The sequence below is a fragment of the Drosophila mojavensis genome, unplaced genomic scaffold (genome assembly GCF_018153725.1).
Source record: "Drosophila mojavensis isolate 15081-1352.22 unplaced genomic scaffold, ASM1815372v1 contig_36, whole genome shotgun sequence".
Taxonomy (NCBI): Eukaryota; Metazoa; Arthropoda; class Insecta; order Diptera; family Drosophilidae; genus Drosophila; species Drosophila mojavensis.
In genome coordinates, this window is record NW_025318858.1 from 7,460,052 (window position 1) to 7,478,206 (window position 18,155).

General features: G+C 37.4%; 2 protein-coding genes across 2 annotated transcripts in view; one reads left to right on the forward strand and one right to left on the reverse strand.

Moving 5' to 3' along the window:
• Positions 1–253: 253 nt before the first annotated feature.
• LOC6576263 (short neuropeptide F) overlaps positions 254–18,155 on the reverse strand; it is a 51,428-nt gene continuing 33,526 nt past the window's right edge. The window contains exons 3-6 of the mRNA XM_002002218.4: positions 1,797–1,899; positions 1,261–1,736; positions 688–924; positions 254–626 (exon numbers count right to left, since the gene is read on the reverse strand). Of these exons, the coding sequence (XP_002002254.1) occupies positions 561–626; positions 688–924; positions 1,261–1,736; positions 1,797–1,896 (879 nt within the window). The 5' untranslated portion in view covers positions 1,897–1,899 and the 3' untranslated portion in view covers positions 254–560. The remainder of the gene's footprint in view (positions 627–687; positions 925–1,260; positions 1,737–1,796; positions 1,900–18,155) is intronic.
• Positions 14,115–17,839, forward strand: LOC122757293. Its single transcript, XM_044009078.1, has 3 exons — positions 14,115–14,672; positions 14,763–16,187; positions 17,750–17,839. Exons 1-3 carry the CDS (start codon positions 14,115–14,117, stop codon positions 17,837–17,839), a joined length of 2,073 nt encoding a protein of 690 aa, XP_043865013.1.

An 18,155-nucleotide genomic window follows, 5' to 3' on the forward strand; every position in this document is an offset into this window, starting at 1 on the left:
AATATAAATTTTAAAATTATATATTGTTTTGTTTTACAAAAAAATATATATTTGAATATATTATAAAAAAAAAACAAGAATATAAATTTTAATAATGTCTGAAACTAGATAAAATTTGTATAAATTATAATATGTATTTTTATAAATTTTAATATTACAAATTTAGTTTTTTATGTAATTTGTTTAATCATTTTCCAGCTACTTTAGAAAGTTCATGGGCTAAAATGTCTATACAATTAAATAGGTGCACAAAATTAGAATGTACACACGTAATCGGTTATGTGTATACATATATACATATATCATATGTATGTTTAAGTATATGTATATATATTATATATGGTTTATATGTATATATTCTTTAGAACGTGTCATTAGCTCCCTGCGCTTACCGTAAATGCCTGCAAAAACTGTTTCTCAGCCGAGTGTTTCGAATCGTATGCCATTTGCGTTTGTATTGGTGTGTGTGTGTGTGTTGTGTGTCGGTGTGTGTGTCTTGTTACATTTCCGCCTAGTTGTTGCTTAGAGTGTCCTTTGTTCATTCCCTTTTGTTTGTTCATTTAGTTCTGTAACTTGGGCGCCACGGACGCTGTCTCGGCAGAAACAGCAGCGGCTAGCGGCATTTGCTAGAGTTAAGAAACGGAGATATCATTATGAAAATATAAGTTTCAACTGGGCTTTGCTCACCTTCTGCTCGGCTGGCGCCTTGCCGGTGCTACGACCCCAGCGCAAACGCATGGGCTTGCGAGACTCGCGCTGAAATTGATACTCCGCATTTTCCTCGCCCTGCTCATCGTCCTGATCTTCGTTCGATTCAAGGGCACGTTCGACAGCTGGGATGTCGTATTCCTGCTGCAGGGCCTTCAGCATGCGGGTCACTTCTTGCGCCTGCCGCAAATATTGTTCTATTTCAGCTTGTATACGCTGATGACGAAGATGGGGATTGAGATAGAAACAGGGGTTAAATTTTAATTAAAGAATTTGCTTTTATTAAGTGTTGAATCTGTCATTAAATTCATTAGAATCAATAGTGATGTATAATAACCTAAGAGAAGTAATAGAAATAAATTCGAACAGTCTTCACTTGTCTTTCGAGACGATTTCCATAATCTAAAATTCAGGAGCAATCGGTCTGCTCTCTCATGTTTCTAAATATTGTCTCTCCCATAAATAGCGCATCTCTTTGCGACTCTCAAACTTAAATTTAAGATCAATTCGCAATAGGTCCAGCCAAAATCCTTCCTTACATCCTCATCCTACCTGCTCTTTGTCCAAACGATTATTGCCCAGATTCAGAATGCCGGTGATTACGCTGCGTCCCCAGCGCAAGCGTTGAGGCTTGCGCACAGCACGCTCGAAGCCCGCATCGTAGTCCTCTGAGAGATCGGCATCGTAGCCAGCGGCTGGCTGATTCAGCAGCTGCTGCTGATTGTTGAGGGTCAGTTCACGCTCGAGCAGCTCGTCGTAGGCTGTGCGTCGCATCTGCGGCAAATTGGGATCGCTGCGCCGGCCGAAGCGCAAGCGCATCGACGGCGATCGTATGGGCTTCTGGTTGACGTCGCCGAACCAACGTTTCTCCACGATGTTGTTCAGCATGTCCGGATCACTGCGACCGAAGCGCAGGCGCAACGAGGGCGAGCGCTGCGCCTTGCGCTCCACCTGATGATTGGGAAAGACTACGGGTCCGGCGTATTCACGCTGCAGCAAATTGTCATAGAGATTGCTGATGGCAGCGCCTGCAAGATGACAGAGAATATGGCTAAGCTGCGAGGGCTGGTCAAAGAGTCTTAGCTTACCTTGAGCCGAGGCTAGCTCGGCACTGGACAGCATGAAGAGATTGAGGCTGAAGAGCGCCAAGGCGCAGCCGTAACTCAGCTGAGACTTCAGGTGCATCATTTTCTGCAAGAAAAGAGAAGTTAAGAGAACAATTAGTCTCTGCAAAGTAACCTTAAATCATTTCTCTCGAAGGGTCGACTGCATCGCATTTAAGCAGACTTTGATGCCTGCAATTAGCTTCAACTCTTAAAATCCGTACACATGCCTTTACTCTTCTTCTTCTATTTTTTTTTTACTCCTTGCTGATCTGATTGCCCTCACTGCCTCCGACTGCCTTCGACTGCTTACAATTCAATTTCCGTTTGCTGCTACCGTCACGTATACGCACGCTATCACGTATACGACACGTTGTATCGCTTCCACCCCTTAAAGAAAACACAATAAAACAAGAGAAGCAAAAAGTAAAACACAAAAACAAAAAAAGAGAAGGAAATAATTCGCATGCACTTAACACCCTTCGGCGCTGTCGATGCCTTTGCATTTAGAATGCCGCTGCGGGTGTCGGAGTTGGATTTCAGCTCTTCAGCTGTTGCCTGCAGGAAGTCAAAGTTTATGACAATTTTTTTCTTTTGTGCATTTCTCAATATTTTATTAGGGGCAATGTGTGCCTATTGTTGTAGCATGTTGGCATATCCAGGAAATTGTGAAGAGTATATATGGGTATATTGGATAATATGCATGCAGCAGTTGATAGAAGACGTGGCGAATGGCATCATGTATAAATAATGTTGATTAGGTGGATCGGTTTAGTAGAAGTGAAGCGCTCTGAGTCAGTGTTTGACAATCTGAATGATTTTATACATATGTCTGTGAGTCTATTTGTCTGTTTCTCTACCTGTATGTCTGTCTGCCTCTCTATTTTTATTATCATACATATGAATGCATTGATCTTGAAACATATTAAAGTATATCATATATGATGAAGGCTTTGCTTATTAGGTTCTGCTATATCATAAGTCATTAGAAATATTTTTGAAGGTAGAGTCTGATATATAAATGTTTTGTATATATAATTTTTTAAATACAGCAATGTTAATATTTATTGATAAGCAACATTTACTTCTATTTTGCTCTTTTGATAATCCTCAACATTAAATTCTTTCTTATGGAATTAGAACGATTTTGTATAATACTCTCCTGAAATTTATATAAAATTTAAAAATAGGCCAAAAAATTCCAACTTAAAATTTTCTAATAATCTATTCATGCTCAATAGCAATGAGTTCTCATGGATAATATGATAATATGTTATCAGACAGCGGATATTCTGCATATACACCACAGGGTATCTGTTAGTGCCTAACTGTGCTCACAAAATTACTGTTACTTTTTTTTTTTACATCTTACATTTTTATTTTCTTTTTTTTTTTTTGCATGTGCAGCTGCATAGGTAGCATAGCTTATTTGTTATCATTATTCAAGGAGTCTCTCCACATCACACACACACTTGCATTTGCTCACACACTTCACACCTGCCTTTGTCACATTGTTGCTCCCTTATTTTTCTCTCTCTCTCTCCCTCTCTCTCTCTCTCTCTCTGTTTCTCTCTCTCCCATTTTTAGCCCCTGGGCGAAAGTAGTCTGGCACTTGACTTGTCTACGCTCTGCAGCTACTTTATAGTGTATAGGCCCCTGGCTTTCTCCCATTACTCTCCCGCTGTGCTGCTCAGCTTATCTTATAAATAATTCAATTGCACTGCATTGCTCTTCTTCTTCTTAGTTATTTTTTTGCCGCTTCTAAAATGAATTTATGACGTTTGCAATGAATTGCAGTGCTGAGGGCAGCGCTTGGAGCGCAAAACTTTGCTTAAGTTTATTTACACCACAAATTTTTCTTTTTCCCTTGCTTTTTGTGTTTTTGCATATGAATTTTAATATATGTGCCCCAACTACCATGCCCCTTTATGGCGCTACGTCTTGGCGTTGCATTGGAATTGCGTTTTTATTGATTCGTTTAGGCTTTAATTGTGGCCACAGTGCAACGCTGTTTAATAAATTGATGTATATATGTTTGTGTGTGTATGTACGTGTGTGTGTTGTGCAGTCCTTAGTCCATGACATCATTTACCACGGCCTTCGTTTGTTTCTGCCTCAATGTGCAATAAATTGAATAAAAAAGTAACAAATGTGAATACATTGAACAGGTGCGCCGTTCACCTAACCTTTTGACTGGTTGACCTCTTGAACGAAAAAAAAAAAAAACATTAAACACTAGTGGCATGTGCGCGTTTCGATTTATTTATGTAAATATTTAGTATATATACGATATTTCAATTTCGCCTCAATGCAAATATCTAAAATTTATATTCAGCATGGAAAGAGAAAAAGTTTGTTTAACTGAGACTAAAATGTAGTTAGATGAATTGATGGATATATATGACTAATTAATTATTATTTTATTTTTATTGTTATTATTATTATTTTATATTATTTAATTAATTTTGAGCTTCCATATCGATTAAATAATAATAATATAATAATAATTCTTCAGGAATATCATTTTATACATTTATCGTTCCTTACCTTTTAGTTTTTGCTATCTCGCAGCTTTTGTCTTGTTTATTAAATAGTACCGTAATACATGTATATTTTGCATAATCACGTCAATCTAATAGAAGTCTGAGTGCTTTAGTTCAGTCGAAAAAGTTACCAAGTAAACTCGCTTCATTGCACTGAAAGTTTCATGATGGACAGACATTGTCTAGCCGCTGCTGCTGCTGCCTAATCGCTTGACCAAAATTGAGCCATACAACTTATGTGCCCAAGAGACCTCAGGCGCATTATTCACCTGAATCCCAACTCAATTTTTGTTGACTCAAAGTTTTCCCAACAAGCTGTTGGCTGCCATTTCGCGTCACTCTTTGCCCTTTTTCCTCTAGAAATCACAGCGAATAAATGCTCAATAAATATGACTTTCTACAATCTGTTGGCAAGGCAACAGCAGCGACAAAGATTGTCGCAATGTAGTGTAGAGAGCAAAAAAAAAAATTAAATCAACGTAACTTGACGGCAGCTTGCATTGGCACGCCCACAATATAGAGAGAGTGGGCATTGGGCATGTAAATATTTTTTCCAACGTGTGAATGAAAATTCTCAATTTCCACTTTTTGTTGTTGCTATCAGTGCAACATGAGCGAAAAATCTGAGAGAATTTGAATTGGCGCAACTGAACGCAACAGCTGCCACCAGAGCAGAATTTAATTACTGCACAGCCATGCAAAGAAAATATTCGGAGAATTTATATCTAAGAAATTTCCCTAGTAGTTTATGAATGCAAAAAAATAAACACATGTCAAAGAATATTGTAAGCAATATTTCATGGGTAAACAAGTCGCAGTCAGGTCTGCGACTGCATGGACTGCAGCAGAATCCGTGAAATTCTTTTGATAAAGTATATATTTACCTAGGTAAATTTCTAGAAAGTAAAATGGAGATGAAGTTGTCAATGAAGATATCAGAAAACTTGTTACATAAAATAAAGCAAATGCTTTAACTAATAAATAATTTAAAATAAAAAAAAGGAAAAAAGACTTGCCTGAAAAAGTTAAGAGATTCCTAAAAAAAATATATATCTATATAAATAATATATATATTTTTTATAAATTTCAGTCTAATTTACTTTACAGGTAAATATCGCATTATATCATATGCATATAAGATTTACAGCTCCTTAGAGACTTTTCTTGGGCAGATAGTTGCACAAATTAAATGTTTTTGGTTGCTAATATTTGTCAAGTTTTCTGCTTGAATAAACAGTTTGTGTGTCTCTTTTTGTCTCTTATGAATAAAAAACTACGCACATGTGTAAACGCTGAGCGAAGGCCGACGAGCATCGACTGGCACAATGGGGCGTATGATTAACGCCTCAAGCCACAAAGTAGGCAAAGCCGCAACAGCAACAAAGTTTAATCAAATACGTTGATAAAACACAAAAGATTACGCCGCGTCCCTTTGCTGCTGGAATCTAATAAGGCTCTTGCGGCCCGTAGAAAGGTTCGGTCTAGGGGTCGGCGGTTTCTGGTTCGGGTACTCGGCTTAGCCAAAAGGCTACCAAAACTGGCCATCTAATGTGTTTGTCAAAATGCCCCTTTAGTGCCAATGGCCGGGGTGCTATAAAGCAGACACCAACAACAACAACAACGTGTTTTTTTGGCCAACCAACCACAAATGACCTTTCGGGCACAACGAGAATAAAAATTGTTAAATAAAAGGCAAATAAAATGTGTGACACAAAAGAGCGAAAGAGAAAATGATGACGAAGAAGAGGAAGAGCTGAAGCCTTGTCAATGTCGTGCCCGAAAACAACCTGTTGTGTGCGTGTGTGTGTTTGTGTGTGTGTGTTTGTGGGTATGTGTGTATGTTAAATGTATTAGTTTAGCTTGACTAAAAGGCTATTTAAACGTGGTCAATGTGGCTTTACGCCTGACTAGCAAATGCGAAAATATTACACTACACAACAAAATACTGGTAGGAAATATGGAACAAATAATCATACTAAAGAGAAAGAGATACAAAATAAAAATAAATATGAATAATAAATAACTGAAATTTAATTTTAAAACTAAAAAAAAAGAAAAAAATTAAGGAATATAATTTAAAAAAATATAATAATAATATAAATAGAATAAAATAATTAAAAAAAAAAAAAAAAATATAAAATAAAAACATAAAAATGAAATAAAAGTTTGATTTCAAAAATTTAATATTATTTTTAAAATTATTTTTAAGACAACTATTTTCTCCAGTGTAAAGTTGCACAAATAAAAGCTTTGTGGTGTTTTTTTCGGTCTGTCTGATGAGGCGTGATTTAAGGCTACTCAACGTTGAACAATGTGTTAATAGCTTGTTTATTATATATGTATGAATATGTATATATATATTTATAAGATATACCCTTCGATATGCATGTTGTTTCCTCATCATGTTCAATTTGGCGCACAATTGGCAGCTTGACAGTTTTGTTTTTAAAGCCTTCAGGACTAAGGCCCAGTATTGCTGCCGGGATAAATACGTGCATTATCACGAAATGGTCCAACAGAATGATGAAGCGTTGGCGGTGGCCGGAGCAATGGCTGGCCAACGATGATAAATCATTTTCAATTTTGACAAACGTCACAAATGTCGCGCTGACGGGCTGCACATTTCATCACCAACCCACCCTCCCACACACACACACACACACATATGCACACCCACTCACACGATTTACATACTTGCCTAGCTGACCAGAGCCAATTGGCCGGCGACTCTGGCGAGCTGACCACAAATCATTTCCAGCCAACATTTGCTGAGTTATCTTCGACAGCAAGGCAAAACTCTGACCAGAAATTGTGCAAAGTTTCGATTAAGCTCTGAGAGGGGGCTGAGGCCTAATGATCAGTAGATGTTTGCTCAAACAGACAGAAAAACTCCCATTTTGCTTGATTAATTTTCGCAGTGACGAGCTCGGAACATCCGAAACCAATCACGAGATTTCAACTTTAGATAGGCAGAGGTAAAAAAATATGAAATCAAACTAGTTTAATTGCCAATCATGTTTTTTTTTTTTGAGTGTGTATGGGCTGAAAGGAAGAAAGCCTTTTGATTTCAGATTAAATGCCTTGAAATCGAAGTACGTAGTATATAAATATTTATTTAAAAAAAAAAATTTGTTTATTTACTTTTTATAAATAAAATTAAATTAAAAGCTGGATATGCGAAAAATTAAAAAAAAAGAAAACTAACAAATATGCGTATAGTAAGCTGCAACAATATGAGAAATAATTTTTATTGTCGTCTTTTAATATGGTGTAAAAATTTAATCAATAAATATCAAATTTAAGCCTGAGACAAAACATTTGCCCAAGAAACATTTTTGCATTAAGCTGGTTTCGCTCATGGCATGCCAAAAGTGCGAACAATATTAATAAAAGTCAATTTTACCCTTTTCGAATTTAACGAAACAAAGTACTTTCCCCCTTCTACATCGTCACAACAAATAATTATTAACAGACCAACGCGCTGAAAAGAAACCGGACTATTTGTAAATGCCGGACGTTGAGAATTTGGTGTCCAGTTTCAGTGGACAACGCTGCGGCTACGTGATGCCGGAAGTCGGAAATGAATGTAATTCTAGCTTGTTGTTGTTGTTGTTGTTTGTGGTGTTGTTGTTGCTCAGCATGCAAATTGCCTCAGCCTGAATTGTTATGGCATTGTCTGTGTTATGCTCCGCCAGCGGGCGCGACAAACTTTCAACTTCTGTTTTTTATTTAAATATTTTTGGCATTCCTTTTTGTGTGCCTTTCGTCGTAATCGTTTTTCCCCAAGCGGCAAGTCTGCACGATGTTTATTTTAAGTTAGTTTAAAGCTAATTTTTATCGTTTGTTCACTTCAATTTTGTGCGTGTGGCAGTCAAAAATGCAAAGCCTTTGCCTGAGCATTGATTGATCGGCGAGCCCAAAAGGAAAATATTCAATTGAAAGTGTCCTTTGGGAACAAGGACAACAATCAGTTGCCCCAGCAGCCAAACGCCTGGGCCTCTGGGCACTGGATTAGCTACAATCTGTTTGTTACATTTTATGAGAAGACCAACAACAGCAACAACCACTACAAAGAAGTATGTGTGGTGGGTGAGGAATGAAAGAACGAAGATAAACATGTGTGTCAATAAGTATGCGAAATTGATAAAGTGAAAAAAACTAGAGCTTGGGAGGAGATCAAATATATGTATGAATTTTGTTTAGTATCTAAAAAAAAAAAAAAAAAAATTGAAATAAATATTTGCATGATTTTAATATTTCCAGGTTTGACCTAGAAAAAACCACAATATTGAATGCTAAAGAAATTTAAATTTTACGTTCTTATTGGCTGAAAACTTATTCAATTATGCTCCAATACTTCATATGTACAGCCCTTTTTGTTATATTTTTATAAACAGTTTGTTTCATAATTTAAAGAGGTAAAACAAAATTTTGATAACATATATATAAATTGTTATTAAATAAAATAAAATAAAATATAAAGAATATTAATTATCTAAAAACAACCATTTGTTTCTAATGTTGTAATAATATAATCTAATATTTATATATTTCCAAGTAGTTCTAAAATATTCTGTTTTCTACGAATTATGAAAAATGCCCTCTTAATTTATTTAATACCAATTTCAATGTATATAAATAAATTCTGTAAGTTGGCTAACTTGATATATAAAAAGCTGAAAAAAAAAAGAAAATGAAGAAATAAAAATTGTTTATTCATGTGATTTTTAGCTTTAGGCATTGTGAATCTTAGGTAAACCAAGTAAAAGAATAAAGAGCATAATTTATGATTTCTTTTTTCATCCGTTCAATTCAGCTTTTTCCTAAAAAATTTTTTTAAATATTAACATGCTCCTTTTTTAAGTATTATAAAAAGAAATATATTTAAAGGGCAAGCCAAGGTTCGACCTAAATATATTGCAAACATATTTTGAGCCTTTTTCTTAGGCGCAGGAGCACTTAACATCATTTACATAAGCAGCTTTAGGCAGCTGAAGTGCTTCGACTCCGTTTTTTTGTTGTGTGTATTTTTTGGGCGCAGATTAAGATGGTTGGGCTTTGATTTTGTTTAAACTTTTGTGCGATGCCCGGACACGTGCCAGCTCAATGCACTCGGACTGCGAGCTATAATGGGGCGAGAGGCGTGGCTGGGGGACAAAAGCTGACAGAGCACATGGGTCATCAATTTGCTGCACGTTGGCTGAAACTCAGACTCAAACTCAAATTCGAATTACAAATAACAAACAACCGAAAAACAACGACAAATAAGCACTTAAGCTCCGCATGGGGAACTCCTGTAAAAGCACACAAATCCAATATAAATTTATCAATATCCAGTGCACAAATATACGCAGACGGCCTCAAGTAAAAGACGTCAATAAATATATAGGCCAGGCCTAACCCAATCTAAGCGCAAGCCGCAATATATTGGGCTTATGAAAAATCTAACAAAATAATTCATTGTGTGTCATTGTGAGTGTAGGAGCGTCTATGTGTGCGTACGAGAGTGTGGGCATTGTCAATAAATGTCTAAAATTACACAGCAATTGATGTCTCTTTTAGCCACATTTCTAATAACCACTTCATGCGGAAAATGCTGAGGATTTAAACATAGGAAAAGCCTTCAGCACCAGCTTCGGCGTTTTATCAAGCCAAGGTTTTATGCACGCTCATGACATGAAAAGGGCATATTGGTTATTGTTACGGTTGCTATGATGTTCGACTTGCTGAAGTTTTGTCTGTCAATGTAACTGTATTTATGGAGAGGATAGAGGATAGAGAGGTATGTACGGCAAATATGTAGATCTATTTATAAATGATAATATACTGCCATTCGGGAATATTATATTAACGACATAAATGGAACTGCAAACAGGCATTGGCTAGTGGGTTATGAGCGGCTATTTTACTTTCACTTGCTTAACTTATGTCTTTTGTTGCAGTGTAGCTGTAGCTATTCATAAAAACATTTATATATATAATTGAATTTTGTTGCTGTCTTCCGGTTTATCCAGCGAAAACTCTTTTGACAGGCTACTAGTGTGCTATTTCAGCCAAATAAGTTTTTGCCAACAGTTGCTTAAAAGTAAATGGGCAACAGATATCAAATATGTCCCCCAACAAGTTTGATTACCAGTTTAAGAATGGCACGCAGCATTCCTTGAAAATGTATTTCTTAGAAAAATATGTGAAAAAATCATTAAAAAAAAAATATATATATATATATATATACAAATAAAATATACAATAGAAATTTAATAAATATAGATTTTAAATAAATATATTAAATAATACAAATTATTATATATAATAATAAAATATTTTATTACGTGACAATTTATTTCTTAGAAATATAAGTAAAAAAAAAAAAAACATTAAAAAATATAAACAAACAATTTTTAATACCAATAAAATATATAATAAAAACTTAATAGATATGCATTTTATATAAATTAAAAAAAATAAAATAGAAAATGACTATAAATACTAAATAATAAATAAATACAAAATAAAATTAAAATAAGATAAGTAATAGAATTTTTAAATAAAAATAAAATATATTACAAATTGAATTTAATTAAAATTGATTTGTTTTCTTAATCTTAAATACAAGTTTATTAATAATTTTTTTAGTCTATAGTTTATTATATATACATATAAATTAATTAGTTTTTTAGCCAATCAGTAGGGGGCGTTCAATAGTTTTCTGTATATACCACGTCTCTATCGGGCATATAAAAAGGTCTGAATAAGTTCCTAATTTCTAGCCATGCAAGTTCCATAGCAGCAAAAGGGTTGATATAAAGACGAATATTGACGAATTTATAATTCATGCGTTTATTAAATTTAAATCATAAAATAGGATTAACTGCTTTAAACTCGAAATTGTTTCCAATTGACTTTAGGATAATAAAATAAAATAGATGCTGTTACATAAATATTAATTTTACTCAAATTGATTATTCAAATTAATAATTGCTGCAATTGATTGGCTTTGGTTTGAATTGAAATTTAAATTCAACAATCATGAATAAACATTGACACACGTATTTAAATATTTCCACGCATGATAAATGCTCTCAACGCACTTCACTTTAATTAAATATCCTAGCTCGAGGCGTTGTTACCTCGACTTGAAATAAACAACTCTGTCTGCAATTAATTAATGCTAGACCGAGTCAATGGTCAATTGGCTATCGGCAAGCGCAGACAATGTCTCAATAATGACATCAATACTCAACCCATTCAAGGAGCTCTAGACGCTCTCTCTGTGGCTCACTTTAGATTCTGTGGTGTGCCAGGCAAAAGCCATTAAGGGATGGACAAGACGACCGGAGCACATGACATGTCTGATAATAATAAACATACTAATACTAATAATAATAATAATAATGATAATGAAGTCTCTCAGTTGGAAAGACGTCTGGACAAAGAAACATGAGAAAGCTGAGCTGATTTAGATAAACGGGCGAGACGAACAAGTTTCTGCTCAACTTCAACTGCGATAAATTGAAAATGAAAAATAAATTTCCAGATAGATTTTTGGGTGACATTCAAGCTGACTTTAAGTTTGGCTAAGTTTCCAACCGAACTGAATTTACATTGCGCACAAAAGTGGACAACAATTTATTGGTAAATTAAAATTTATCAGCTATTTACAGGTTGTTTGCCTGGCCCGTAAATCATGGCCCATAAATCGAACTGACACGAATTTATTGAAAGTCGTTGATAATGCAGCAAAATACTCAAAATAAACATTGAGCACGCCCATGGCTAAAAATTAAATGCTGTGTGGCGGCGTCGGGCGTGAAATTGAAATTTATGCTATAATTACCAATGTAGACCCGAAAAGTGTAGACTTTAATTATTATGTAAACAGCTTTCGCATTCACACAACAAGCTTAGGCTATGTGTTGTGCCAAGTGGAAGCTAAGGAATCCGTCTTGAAGGCTCTTTCGTGGTTTTTGCATGTAAAGCCCAGTTAATGAGCGTTAAATTGTATAAAGCTACAGTGTGAAGAGTTAGGGTAGAGGCTGAGTATTAAGTAGGAGGAAGTATTCGTTGAAAACTGCCTGACTTGAAAATACCCTGAAACCTTATTTAAAAAAAATATATATATATAAAAACATCAAAGCTTTTATTGATGTAAAAAAAAATTAAATAATTAAAAAAAACAAACTTTTTTTTGTTTTTTTTTATATAAATTGTTTAATAATGAGGATAGGATTGTTTTACAATAAAAATATAATTTTAAAAAATATATATATTTATTTTGGGCCTTGATAAAGTAATTTATGTTAGTTATGTAAATTAAGATAATAGAAAAATAAAGTAAAAAGTATTAATTTGGTAAGTAGAGACTTAAAGCAGTTTGAGATATACTCAAGAAAAAAAAAAAAAATCCTCTGGCTCCTATGTATATATATATATACCAATTAAACATATTCCTATGGAAAAACATCTAGGACTAAATTTTATTAGCCATGGTTAACAAGCATCTAATTACATTGTGACGTGAAGTTAATCTGGTAATGCTTGTTACATAAAGTTAAAAAATTCATGATACCCTTAGTTTCCTTTATACGTCTACTTTAGGATATACATATGTATGCTAAATACAGTTTAATGCTTGTAACATCTTGACAAACTGGAGTAGCATTTTAGAGCGATGAAATGCTTAATTAAAGCATTAATTTAATTTTGATTAGTTAGCCTAAGGGGAGTTATTGTCTTTTCATCTGTCTTTACAAAATTGTTTTATATATTGATATAAATATTGTTGGGCTCAGCAATCATCGCTTCATTGTAATTAAGAGCGGCAGTTCATAGAGTATGTTATCATGTAAGAGAATTTGTAACGGAGATCACGCTCTCCCTTTTGCGTTGTCTCTTTCACCCACGCACCGGCTCAGCTTAATCCGCCGGCTCGCGTACATTGTAGTTAGTATGCAATTAACTCTTGTTTAGAGCAGATGCTGTGTTAGATTGACTATTACAAACATAGTAGCGGACAGCACGACAGCCTAGTCGCTTGCTCGCGTCTATCACATAAACTCTGTAAACTCAAATAATCGCTAATAAACTAATCACTAAGTAAATTCAATCGTTTAATAATTTAAAGCTATTCGAAAAATCTCGATAGCTCAACATTTGGTGACCCCGACGTGATTCTCTTTTCGTTTCTTTACATATTTGCATATATATATTGACAGCATCACATACATACATACACCTGTGAACATAAGCAGTGTATATAGCGATTAGTTGCGTGCCGTTACTTTGCCAATTCGCCAGACACTCTTTCGTTCGGTCTGCAATACACTGGCGCCCGTAAAAGTAGTACACATGCGAAAACTTCTGCAAATGACAATCTAATAAAGAATCAACTAATTTCTGAACTATGTCTATGGTTAGTGACTGCGTGTTCTATAGCTTCCAATCTATAAGTGATTAAGTTTACATAAGCACAGTGTAATTACATGCTTGCCGTTATTCTTCGTTGACATTGCACTTTTTCGCCACGGCTGCGATACGAGCGCGTCCATAATAATCGTACCGGTGTGCAACAATTCATACGTGTATATTATTTGAGTACCATAATATAATTCTTTGCCAGTTTATTAAAGTTGCAAGTACTCTGCTCGACAAATACGACTTATTCCAAGTTTGTGTCTGCGCTATATATACATTTACTTACTCTTGCAATCGCGCTCGCACCAACGACTTTGAACTCTATCGTGTTGCTCTTGCTGTACTCGTCATGGCGAATTTAGATGCTAGTGCAGTTGCTCCCGAAGATCGCGTGCGGTTTTATAAGCTCAAGGTACAGTCGGTGTTTGAACGCGTAAAAAAGCTACAATCCAAGGTCGATTCAGATGCTCTTGCCGATCACAGTGACAGCACTCTAAATGTTCTACTGGAGCATATCGACAAGCTAAGCCACTCCTTTAGCAAGGCCCATGAAAGTCTAGAGGAGCTCGACTTTACTGAGATGTCCAGCAATTTGCGCACTGACTTTGATGATTTAATAATGGTCATGCAGTCAACAATAATGTCCGAAGTGCAAAGTCGTACTGCTCAAGTGCATCATAGTTCCACGTTTAGCCGTCCAAGTGACCCTCCTCGCGCATCCGCTCCCAGATTGCAGGCTGCACCTGCGTTGCCGCCATTAAAGCTACCTACGTTCAGCGGTGGATATGCTAATTGGGCTGATTTCTACTCAATGTTTTCTACAATCATTGAAAGTCGGCCAGAAATCAGCAATATGGAAAGACTTCAGCACCTCCGGTCCTGCCTCGATGGCGCAGCGTTGGATACGGTTCGCTCTTTGGAAATTTCTAATGATAATTATACAATTGCCATAAATTTATTAAACCAGAGATATGATAACCGCCGTTTAATCTTCCAGGCCCACATCGTAAAGATCTTAGGTCTCAAAAGAGTAGAAAACGGATCCATAACCAAGCTGCGTGAGCTATCTGACAGCTTCAATGTCCATATGCGTGCGCTCAGTAGTCTGGGCACAACAGAGCAGATAGCCAGTGCCATGATTGCTCAGATACTGCTACAGAAGCTTGATGAGGCCTCACAAGCTAAATGGGAAGAGAAATTGGACAACTCAGAGACGGCTCTTCAGATACCCAGATATGAAGAAGTCTCCTCATTTCTTGAGCTTCGTTGCCGTACTTTGGAATCGATGAAATTTGCTCTTACAAACTATTCGTCAAGTAAGCCGATGAATTCTTGCAGTAAGGTTGCTACCAGTAGATCAGCATTTCTCGTAACCGGCCACAGTACTCACAGTTGCAATTTTTGTAATGATCTTGAGCACACAATCTACAAATGCCCAAGATTCGCAAACTTGTCTCCTAGTCTTCGCCTGAATGAGGTCCGAAAGGCTGGCTTATGTTTGAATTGTCTCAAGGGAGGTCATCAGTCGCGACAATGTGGCTCGCGCAGTTGTCGGGTCTGTGGAGTCAAGCATCATACGCTTCTTCATCTCGGCCACTCCAGCACATCGCAGGCAGCAATTACGCCCCATCAACAATCTTCAACATCAAGAGTACAGACCATCCCTCAGCCCTCAGCACCAGCCACTACTCTCTTATCCAAGGATCGGCACAGCGATGTTGTGCTCCTGGCTACCGCAGTGGTTCTGGCAAGGAATCGGTTTGGCGAGCTTGTTCCTTGTCGTGCGCTTTTAGATTCAGGCTCTCAACTACATCTCATTACAGCCAGATTTGCGAATCTCCTGCAACTTAAGAGAACAAAATCGGTGGCATCTGTATGCGGCGTAGGCGACTCCAATGTTGCCATGGATGGCAGCAGCATTTGCCTCACTCTTCAAGCTCATGCATCTGAATATACAACTAGCATAACGGCTATGGTAGCTACAAATATAACTGGCAGGCAGCCCAGTTCTAATGTGAATACGAGCAATTGGAGCATACCGCAAAATATAGTGCTGGCAGATCCAGCTTTCCATAGGCCGCAACGAGTAGATCTGCTTATCGGAGCTAGCCTGTTTTATGATTTGCTCTGTGTGGGACAAATCAAGTTGATGCCTGGACTTCCATTGTTACAGAAGACTCGTCTTGGTTGGGTTGTATCAGGTGGCGAGGCTCGCAACCACAACTCCGTGCTAATAGCTTCAAAGACGCCTTTGGATCCGATTACAGACTCCTGTGCTGATATCAAGTTGGACAGTCTCGTTCGTCGCTTTTGGGAAGTTGAGCGCTGCAGCGATTCCATTGTAAAGTTCAGCAAGGAAGACTCAGACTGCGAAGCGCATTTTGCGAGGCATTACAATCGATTGGCTAGTGGCCAATATACAGTACGCCTGCCTGTTAAGCTTAGTTGTGAGCTTCTTGGAGATTCTTATGAGCAAGCGCGACATCGGTTTCTCAATTTGGAGAAGAAATTGAGTCGTTTGCCGCATATAAAGTCTCAATACTCAGCATTTCTGAAAGAGTATCTTGAACTTGGTCACATGTCACGCGTTCCTCTAAATTCATTCCATCTATGCAGATATTTTTTTTCCTCATCACTGCGTTCTGAAGGATGATAGCACAACTACCAAGCTTCGCGTCGTCTTTGATGGATCTGCATCTACAACAACTGGGCATTCGTTGAATGACATTCTAATGTCAGGTCCCGTCATTCAGCCAAAATTAGTCGACATATTATTGCGCTTCCGATCTTATCCAGTTGCACTCACCGGCGATATTTGCAAAATGTATCGTTGCGTGAAAGTACCTGAGCCGGACAGCTATCTACAATGCATTTTATGGAGGAATTCGCCAGATGATGAGTTGGAAGTTTTCAGGCTTGATACGGTAACATATGGAACAAAACCAGCGTCATTTTTGTCTGTGCGCGCCATGCATCAGCTTGCCGTAGATGAAAGGAACGCATTCCCAGTCGGGTCCGACGTACTGCTTCGCGATTTCTATGTTGATGATTTGATTAGTGGAGGAAATTCAGTCGAAGAAGCAAGACTTGTTATGCAAGAGACAGCTGGAATCTTGGCATGTGGGAAGTTTAAATTGAGGAAGTGGTGTTCAAGCCATCCCATGGTACTGGACGGCGTAACAGACTGCGACAAGGAATCGCTCATTAGGTTCAACGATGGCAGCGACATTACAAAGACACTTGGCCTTGCATGGGATCCGGCATCTGATCAACTTCTTTTCTCATATCTAGCTCTGAATTCAGCCTCTAAGCCCTCCAGGCGCTCTGTTCTCTCGTCTATTGCTAGGTTTTATGATCCCCTCGGCCTGGTCGGCCCAGTAATAACGAAAGCTAAAATCTTCTTGCAACAACTCTGGAGGCATAAACTTGATTGGGATGAGAGTCTCCCGTCTGCATGTCACACTGCATGGCTAGACATTTGCAGCAACTTTGGCAATGGTCTTAGTAGTGCATTTCCCAGGCTATCATTAATACCAGGATCGAAGGTTGAGGTCCATGGATTCTGCGATGCCAGCATCGAGGCATACGGAGCTTGCATTTATATTGTATCCAGAGGTCAGCATACCATCAGCAGGTTGCTTTGCTCTAAGTCTCGAGTTGCGCCTCTAAAAACGCTCACGGTTCCCAAGCTGGAACTATGCGGGGCAGAGTTGCTTGCGCGTCTAATGAATGAAGTGGCTCGCTTAGGCATTTTCGCAGGCGAGTTTCATTGTTGGTCTGACTCTACTGTTGCGCTTTCTTGGATCAATGACGAGCCCGGACGATTTAACGTTTTTGTTTCAAATCGCATCGCCACGATACAAGATCTCACATCAGCAATGGAATGGCACTATATACCTACAACACTGAATCCCGCGGATATATTATCTCGGGGTGCATTGCCCTCGGATTTAAATGCATCATTACATTGGTTCAACGGTCCAGGTTTCCTCTGTAAGCCCAGATCTCAGTGGCCAGTCTCAGCACTTCCAGAAAGAACTTCAATTGAGCGTCGAAGAACTGTGCTTCTTGTAAAGGACGCAGTCCATGATGTCTCTATGGACTGCAAGTTTGTGAATTCTTTCGGCCGCTTGCAGCGTACGTTTGCATACGTATCAAAGTTTATTAAAAAAAGTCATGGTCCAGGAATAACCCTAGCAGACATCCGGAACGGCACTCATATACTGTTAAGAATGATTCAACGAACACATCTCTCAGACGACATAAATGCTCTTCGAAATAAAGGAATGGTTCCGTCATCCAGCAGTCTAGCCTCGCTGTCACCGTTCCTTGATGAGATTGGGCTGCTACGTGTCGATGGTCGTCTCAAAAACTCAACTTTAAATTTCGA

What these genes read in the sequence shown, in the direction of transcription:
- LOC122757293 (XM_044009078.1), top strand. Translation starts at nt 14,115, where the DNA reads ATGGCGAATTTAGATGCTAGTGCAGTTGCTCCCGAAGATCGCGTGCGG. An exon ending in ATGGCGCAGCGTTGGATACG is followed by an intron (nt 14,673 to 14,762) that starts GTTCGCTCTTTG and finishes TTAATCTTCCAG; the next exon opens with GCCCACATCGTAAAGATCTT. An exon ending in TGGCTAGTGGCCAATATACA is followed by an intron (nt 16,188 to 17,749) that starts GTACGCCTGCCT and finishes TCAACGGTCCAG; the next exon opens with GTTTCCTCTGTAAGCCCAGA.